We start from the raw sequence: 8170 nt of genomic DNA, 5'->3' as shown, positions 1-8170 counted from the left end.
TGCTGACATCATCTGGCCATCCAGGTGAGGGAAGGATTAAAAAAAACTTACCTGTCTGTGAGGAGGCGGAGCTTGAGCAGAACACTTCACCTGCTGTGAATACTGCTCTGTTATTGGTACAAACAAACACACCTGAGCAGCGTTCAGCGCAGATAGAAACAACAGAAGCTCCGGTCCAGCTTTTATTCTGTTCATACTTTATTTTTTCACTTTGATCGGTAAATAACTAATCAATAACTGATCAATGAGAGTGACAGTCCTCGTGCTCTTATTTTGAAAGTAAACGGTTGTTTCTCTCCAGGAGGACGTCTGCTTCTGACTGGACGGATGGACGTCCTTTCAGACTGTCTCACTGATCAGCTGACCTGGACTCAGGTGTGTTTCTACCTGCAGACAAGGAACGCAGAACTGTAGCTCGGTCACAGTTACAGTACTCGACGTGTTTAGTAATGTCTTTCATTGTTTGTCTCACAGTCAGGTAACAGCCTCAGTTAAGCCCCACCCAGCACCCACCTCCCCCTCACGTCAGGTGAAGACAACAGTCAGCAGGATGAGCCTGTTGAAGGAGGTGGAGCCAGGACAGGAAATTGAGGGAAAGGTGAGACTACCCATCATGCATCTCTGCGGTGTCGCAGAGAGAGAGAAAAGATTTATTTAGCGAAAACATTTCAAGTAAAGTTTGGAGAGATCGAACAAAGACCACGATGTGTTCGGGGAGACTTACCTGTTGCTGTGGTGCATTCAGGTGCAGACCTGGGCTCAGTCTCTGGTGTACACGCTGGAGGAACTCGAGTGTAAAATCTGCTATAACCGCTATGACACGCGCAGCCGGAAGCCCAAACTGCTGGGCTGTCTGCACCGAGTCTGCGCCAAGTGTCTGAAGAAGATGGTCGACATGGGTGAGTTCACCTGGCAGGTAGACATGCTTACAGCATAGTCAGCTAGTCAGCTGCTGGATCACGCAGATGCCAGCATGACCATTACCTGGTGACATCACCTGTTGTATCATGTGATTCCAGGAGAGTCTTCGCCGTCCATAATCAGCTGCCCATTCTGCCGCCACGAGACGTATGTCCCCGACGAAGAGGTGTGGCCTCATTTCCTCCTCTTCGACGGTCAGAGTCTGACAACCTGAACTCACACTGTCTCCTCCCCCTCTTCCTCAGGTGTGGCTGATGGAGGACGACCGGCACATCCTGGCGGTCCTGTCGTGTCAGGATCGTGCTCGGCGAGGAGGTGGAGCAGGAAGTGGGAGCGGTGGGGAGGTAGTGCTAAGTCCCAGCAGTCTGACAGGTAAAAACCTGACAGTTAGAGCGAGATAGTCAGCCAATCACAGCCAGCTGGTAGATTTATCCAATCGGGAATCTCCGCCATAAAGTGACCTGTTTGAGTTATTGAGCGGTATTCTTCGCTGTCATTGGTCAGCGGTATCCTTTATTGGATACTTTAGATATAGGTATTGATTATTGGTTGGTTTATCCATAGTTTTCACATGACATCAGCGCTCGGGGGGACACGCCCACCTGGAGGGTAAAAAGAGCACTTTGCTCTCCAGCCTTCCTTAAAAAGTCAAAATAACATAGTGTCTGGAATTTCTCTTGGTAAAGCTCTGCGTCTGTTCCCAGGGGGCGGAGCTGCAGGCAGCGGCGAGGAGGCATCCCACCGCTCCTCGGACTGTCTCGTCATCACCATCATGGAGCTCCCAGAGGAGTCGCCGTCCTCAGATTCACTGAGCATGCTCAATGTAGTGGGTCTGTACCGTGCTCCCAGCCTGGACTCGCTGCCCTGCAACCTCCCGGGTCAGAAGTGTCGTGCCTGGACATCCCGCAGCTTCCCACGCTGCCTGCTGGGGGCACTCTGCCTGGTAAGTACCAGTTTAACCAGTTTGAACATAACTAAATCAGAACCAGTGTAACTGGTGTGTGCGGCTACTCCCCCTGTGTGTGCAGGTGTACTTTAGCTCGCTGCCGTTGGGGATCTATCTGCTGATGATTGGTCAGCTATGGCTGGGCGTGGTCCTCGTCAGTCTCGTCCCGTCCACGCTGCTGCTGCTCGTCCTTTACGGCTTCTGTCAGTGTCTCTGCCACGAGCTAATGGAGGCGCTTGCTGCCCGCACGCACTCACTACCGTGACAACAAAATGTAGCCATAGAAAAGCCTGTAGACTGAGCCATCACACTCTGACATCACTCTGACCCCGCCCTCTGTGAATACCAGCAAGTCCCCCTCACACATCCCCTTGGTGGAAATACGGCCAATCAGTGTTGAACTACGTGATGACATCAACACATATAGGAAGTGGAGACAGTCCTCTCCAGTCAGAAGACATCTGCTGACTAATCAGAGACATGTTACTGCTCTGTGCACCAATCATAAAACTGTTTTACCTGCTGATTACAGAACACACCTGTACCTGTATCACCTGTTTATCCCACAGTCACATGACCTGACAGGCTGTTAGCCTAGCTTAGCACAAACACTAATCACAGAGGGAAAGTGCTAGCCTAGCTTAGCATGTGTATTTAGCTTTGAAGCTGTGCTTATTCTAAGCTATGCTAACAGTCCTGATGTCCTGTCTGTAAAATGATTCATGAACCCTGTGATGATGATGAGTGTCACTTCCTGTCCGTGTAGTGGGCGGAGCCTTTGGAGAATCAGCTGTTTAGTTTTGTGATGAAATAAATAAACATAAGTGACATGAAGCGTTTGAATCATTTTCTGCTGCGAGTTCCTCTCAGGTGAAAAGTTGTCACATGAGTGACACCTTTGGGACCTGTGGGTGCAGTCCCTGGAGCATTTGGGCATCAGCTGGTCGCTGCGTGTTAATTAAAAACACGCTATCCTCAGAGAGAAGAGCAAGAGTGTTTATAGAAACCTTGCAAGAACTGCTCTCCACCACAGAGGCAGAAGCTGCAGCAGGTACATCTTCTTTTATACAGGTGTTCTATAAAGGCACATCCACAGGTGGGTCATACAGGTGATTTTACATTTACTTGTCTAAGCATCACCCAGATTTAGATATAAAGTTTCAGATGTTTGAACAGCACCTGTCCTACCTCTCTCCTCCCTCCAGGTGGTCGACATCATGAGTCGTTGGCGTCGTTCAGTGGACGAGCTGGCTGCACGGCGGCGACAGCATGAATGTGAGCGCGCTCAGGATGCACTCAGTCGGGTCACTTCATGTTTCCAGCAGCTGGTTGCGTCGCTCGGTAGCTCAGCTGACGGCAGCTTCCTGAGAGATGAGTTGGACGAGACGAGAACTGTGGCTCACCGGATCTGCAGTGGTAACGCCTGTCTGTGGTTCACCTGTCCTTCTCACCTGTGTGTTTCTCGCTGTCTCATGTGTTCACCTGACTCTCTCATTGCTCCATCTCCCTTATGTGTCTTCAGGGCTGTCCTGCCGGCTGCTGCGCTTGCTTTCAGACTCTGACTCCGCCCCCTCAGGGGTGCAGGACAGGCAGGTTTTGGAGCGTCTGTGGGTTCTCTTCCTGTCAGCATTGGAGCACTTCCTATATGACCTGCGTAAGGCCTGTGACCTAATTGGGCAGTTCCCCCTGGCTGAGCGCAGCAACAGGCGCTTGCTGGTCAACACAGGTCAGCTGACTTTGGTTCTGCTGTGAGATTGGCTAACTTTGTGTAAAAGATGTCTGTTGTGGCCGAGTCTTGAACCGGTAAATCACTTGCAAGTGTTTTTGGTTGAATGTCTAAATTGAGGAGTACTCTACCGATATAAGGTTTAAGAACACCCTCATGTTTCCAAGTTTTTATTGCAATTCAAGTCGTTCAGTCCAATGAACAGCTTGAAATGGTACAAAGGTAAGCGGTGAACTGCCAGAGGTTAAAAAAGGTAAGGTTAGCTAAAACTGAAAAATAATGCACATTTCTATCAGAATTATACAAAAAGGCCTTTTTCAAGGAAACACACAACGTGTTAAAAGTTTAAAGCTGTTCTGCAGCAATGGAGTTTGGTCAAGCCTTGAAAGCTGGTGCTACTAATTCCTACAGGTGTTCCAACTTTCCTGGATTACTTCCCCCTCTGCATAAAAGCAGTGTTGGAACACACTGATGTACCCTGGTGAGCATCAGCTGAACAGTAGTGTGTTGGTACAAAAATGGGGAGAAAAAGGCGATTAACAATGGAAGAGAGACAGACCATCATAACACTTATAAAGGTCTTTCCAAACTGTGACAAGAAGAGGTCTGCCAGACCCAAAGACACAACTGAACCAGAGGACAAGTTTCTGAGTGTTAACAGCTTGACAGGCGGCTCAAAGGACAACAGCTTCAAGCACAGAGTAATAGTGGTCGTAGTAAGCAAGTCTCAGTTTCCCCTTACCTCAGTCTCAAACTGTATATTTATTTCTTACTCTTCCTGTATTTATTGTTTTTCTTTTGCACTGAATGGAACTGGAGCCTCATTGTCTCGTCTCTCTATGTACTGTACTGTATATAGCAGAGCTGACAATAAAGTTGACTTTGAACTGTGAAGAGAAGACTTCGAGCTGCAGGTTTGACAGGACATCACTAAGACGTCAGAATAAGACAAAGAGGTTTGGCTGGGCCATGAAACACCGCCATTGTAATACTGCAGACTGGAAGAAGGTTTTATGGACTGATGAGTCATCACGCAGGATCTTCGTACACTGTCGAGTAGGTGAAAGGATGGTTCCACAGTGTGTGGCATCAACTGTCACACATGGAGGAGGAAGTGTGACGGTCTGGGGCTGTTTGCTGGATCCAGGGTCGGTGACTCGTACAGAGTGAGAGGCTCCCTGAACCAAAACAGCTACCACAGCATCCTGCATGCAGTACCCTCTGGTATGGACCTAGTTGGTCAGGGGTTCATCCTACAGCAAGATAATGACCCACAGCAAAAGTCCAAGCTGTGCAAGAAGGGGTTAGAACAAGATGGTGAGCTTGAAAACATGGAGTGTCCAGCACAGTCTGCAGACTGAAACCCCATCGAGCTGGTTTGAACTGGACAGAAGAGTGAAAGCAAAGCAACCTACAAGGTTCACATTTATGGGAACTTCTGCTACAGATATGGGAGAATATGTGTTTCTATTGCATTCTATTGCCAAAGGAGGCTACTGATGAGTCAAAGTTTACAATACACTTTGGTCTATAAACTGATTCCATTCTTTCTTTCTTTTTTTTTTTTTTACTCCAATTGCTTATTTGTGCTGCGCTTTCACTTCAGAGTGCAATGAGACATCAAACTGCATCATTTTTAATGAAAAACTGGAGAAACTTGCGTGTTTTGAAACTTTTAGCTTGTAGTGTATGTGTAACCTGCGCTTTCTTGTCCAATGTAGGAACGTTACCATGGAGACCTCAGGTTTTTTTTATAGGCTAACGTGTGTCACAGAGGTTATTTTTCTGCTATAACCAAAAGCTTACCTAATGCTGGGCATACACTGTGATTTTTGTCCCATTTTGGCCGGAGTTTCGCCTTAGTCGTGCATCGTGTAGTATACATGGAGTAACGAGAAGCGATTAACACACAATCATCAATCGTATGGTTGCAAGAAAATCAAACCTGTTTGAAATCCTGTCGCCCCTCGTGAGGGTGTCACTGCAGCCTCTCACACTGCGCACGCGCAAACACAGAAATAAAAGTGAAAAGACGGAGCAGCACGGCAGTGCAGCGTGTGATCTGGACACAAGCGATGGAGGCACAACTTGTAGAACTTTGGCTCATCTGAGCCTTTTCGATGTGGCCTCATAAAATTTATCACGACCACAACAACTGTGAAAATAGTTGGATGGAGATTGCTGCTCAATCACAGCTGCCTGATCAGTTTTTTTCATTAGCAATTTAGCAAAGTTGATGATGGTGGTGTGTGTGTGTGTGTGTGAGAGTGAAAGACAGAGAGGGAGAGCGAGAGACAGATTTCGTGTTATAAGCCGACGCACTGTGACTTGCAATGTTGAACCATGACGAGCATTAGTTTTGATTATCCAGGAACAACACCAGCACGGGGATATCAGATTGTGCTGTTATCGATCTGCTACTGACCCGTTATCGACCTCTTACTGATCTACTTTATGTCTGCGAGGTCCTTCATAAATTCCAGGACCTCAGTCACCAAGAAGCTGAACTTACCTGAGGAAGTGTTTTTTCTCATCCACCTGACCATCTGTTCCTCACCTGTCTCACCTGTCCTTCTGAATTTATAGGATGTGTTGATGGCGTGGTGGGTGTGGCAGCTCGGGTGGCCTCAGTCCAGTTGCCATGGCTCACCTCGGAGGTGGAACCAAGCCCAGATCTGACCAATCACATCACAGGACTGGAAACTATGATGAGCGAGATGCAACAGAGGGTGAGGGGAAGCATGTGGAACACTTCCTGTTGGACTGTGAGGTTTAACTGTTGCAGAGTCACCCACGTTTTCGGTCACCTGTCTGCTCTTTAGTTTGCTTTATAAACGGCTGAATTCTGTGCCGCTACTTTGTTTTTTGTTCTGAGTGTCTCACCGTTGCTCTGCAGGTTCCCGTGGCGTTCTGGTCGGTGGAGGCAACCCAGCCGGCGTGGGCTGAAGCCCGCGGTGAGCCAGATGACCTGGTGGAGAGCCTGGAGGACCTGATGGAGGTTGAGATCATTGCTGGTTCCCAGAAGACGGCATGCTGTGGGCTGGGCTGCATTGCGTAGATGTAGATTTAAGTGTTTCCATTAAAATGGGAGAATCATGTTTTAGGGGAAACACAGGAGAAAACCTGGGTTCATTTGTCATTGTGATGTTTAAACAATCAATATTAAATAAGTCTAAATAAAGCTGGCAGATCAATATTTGCAGTGATTAATGATTAACATGTCACAGAAGAAAAATGCCACTGGATGGTTGAACTTTCCTTTAGTAGGAGGTGACAGAGAGGTACATACTGAGAAGAAACACACAATGCATGGATTCACCTGCAGCATAACTAAGGGAGGATTCAGGGTCACCTGGTCCAGCCCTAACTATATGCTTTAGCAAAAAGGAAAGTTTGAAGCCTAATCTTGAAAGTAGAGATGTCTGTCTCCTGAATCCAAACTGGAAGCTGGTTCCACAGAAGAGGGGCCTGAAAACTGAAGGCTCTGCCTCCCATTCTACTTTTAAATACTCTAGGAACAACAAGTAGGCCTGCAGAGCGAGAGCGAAGTGCTCTAATAGGGTGATATGGTACTACAAGGTCATTAAGATAAGATGGGGCCTGATTATTTAAGACCTTGTATGTGAGGAGCAGGATTTTGAATTCTGGATTTAACAGGAAGCCAATGAAGGGAAGCCAAAACAGGAGAAATCTGCTCTCTCTTTCTAGTCCCTGTCAGGACTCTTGCTGCAGCATTTTGGATCAGCTGAAGGCTTTTCAGGGAGTTTTTAGGACATCCTGATAATAGTGAATTACAGTAGTCCAGCCTGGAAGTAATAAATGCATGAACTAGTTTTTCAGCATCACTCTGAGACAGGATATTTCTAATTTTAGAGATGTTGCACAAATGGAAGAAAGCAGTCTTACATATTTGTTTAATATGTGCATTGAAGGACATGTCCTGGTCAAAAATGACTCCAAGGTTCCTCACAGTGTTACTGGAGGCCAAGGTAATGCCATCCAGAGTAAGAATCTGGTTAGATACCATATTTCTAAGATTTTCAGGGCCGAGTACAATAACCTCAGTTTGATCTGAATTAAGAAGCAGAAAGTTAGCGGCCATCCAGGTCTTTATGTCTTTAAGACATTCCTGCAGTTCAATTTCCATTGTCAATATTATTCAATGAAATTAAGGGCAGCATCAATAAAAACACACTGAGACTGAGCTGTGATGTCATCAGGTACTGCCATTCCAATCAAAGGATGAATTCACCTGCGCTAAGGTGAACTACAAAGTAGTGATGTGTCCTGTGTGTCGAAGCTTCAATGCGTGTGTCGGGTAATTTCGGGGGAATTTTTGTGAAGTGCGTATCGAGGCTTGCTTTGATTACGTATGCAGTGACGTTCGAGGCCTCGCGGGCAGTCCGTACCACGTGATTGATTCAGGAACTGGTTTGCCGGTTCGCGCCAGATTTGAAATAAAATGGGCTGCAAAACACAGCTGATTCCCCCATCACATTGTGTTGTGGAATTGGATTATGTACGTGTTACATAGTTACTTGAGCATTTCCTCCCTCGATGGAACCAGCAAGGAAAAG

At 47.0% G+C, this 8170-nt stretch overlaps 2 protein-coding genes and 1 long non-coding RNA gene across 3 annotated transcripts; 2 read left to right on the top strand and 1 right to left on the bottom strand.

The window, feature by feature from the left end:
• Positions 1-289: 289 nt before the first annotated feature.
• On the bottom strand, positions 290-782 carry LOC120440327. The gene is made up of 3 exons (XR_005613173.1): positions 725-782; positions 514-621; positions 290-387 (listed from the first exon to the last, which is right to left on the bottom strand). It is a non-coding gene; the product is annotated as an uncharacterized LOC120440327 (long non-coding RNA).
• LOC116322136 (E3 ubiquitin-protein ligase RNF182) lies at positions 492-2899 on the top strand. Its single transcript, XM_031742148.2, has 6 exons — positions 492-598; positions 746-899; positions 1020-1087; positions 1167-1293; positions 1626-1864; positions 1950-2899. Exons 1-6 carry the CDS (start codon positions 551-553, stop codon positions 2130-2132), a joined length of 819 nt encoding a protein of 272 aa, XP_031598008.1. The 5' UTR covers positions 492-550; the 3' UTR covers positions 2133-2899.
• A 168-nt stretch (positions 2900-3067) lies between these two features.
• Positions 3068-6775, top strand: zgc:109913 (regulator of G-protein signaling 9-binding protein). The gene is made up of 4 exons (XM_031742135.2): positions 3068-3283; positions 3390-3593; positions 6180-6322; positions 6490-6775. Exons 1-4 carry the CDS (start codon positions 3085-3087, stop codon positions 6649-6651), a joined length of 708 nt encoding a protein of 235 aa, XP_031597995.1. The 5' UTR covers positions 3068-3084; the 3' UTR covers positions 6652-6775.
• The last annotated feature ends 1395 nt before the right edge of the window (positions 6776-8170 follow it).

The sequence above is a fragment of the Oreochromis aureus genome, linkage group 5, assembly GCF_013358895.1.
Source record: "Oreochromis aureus strain Israel breed Guangdong linkage group 5, ZZ_aureus, whole genome shotgun sequence".
Taxonomy (NCBI): Eukaryota; Metazoa; Chordata; class Actinopteri; order Cichliformes; family Cichlidae; genus Oreochromis; species Oreochromis aureus.
Note: the sequence above shows the minus strand (reverse complement) of the source record. Positions and strands in the feature narration are given on the sequence as shown.

Coding starts and splice junctions, on each gene's coding strand:
- LOC116322136 (XM_031742148.2), top strand. CDS start 551: ATGAGCCTGTTGAAGGAGGTGGAGCCAGGACAGGAAATTGAGGGAAAG. Junction 599..745: donor GACAGGAAATTGAGGGAAAG/GTGAGACTACCC, acceptor TGGTGCATTCAG/GTGCAGACCTGGGCTCAGTC. Junction 1,088..1,166: donor CGTATGTCCCCGACGAAGAG/GTGTGGCCTCAT, acceptor CCTCTTCCTCAG/GTGTGGCTGATGGAGGACGA.
- zgc:109913 (XM_031742135.2), top strand. CDS start 3,085: ATGAGTCGTTGGCGTCGTTCAGTGGACGAGCTGGCTGCACGGCGGCGA. Junction 3,284..3,389: donor GGCTCACCGGATCTGCAGTG/GTAACGCCTGTC, acceptor ATGTGTCTTCAG/GGCTGTCCTGCCGGCTGCTG. Junction 3,594..6,179: donor GCGCTTGCTGGTCAACACAG/GTCAGCTGACTT, acceptor CTGAATTTATAG/GATGTGTTGATGGCGTGGTG.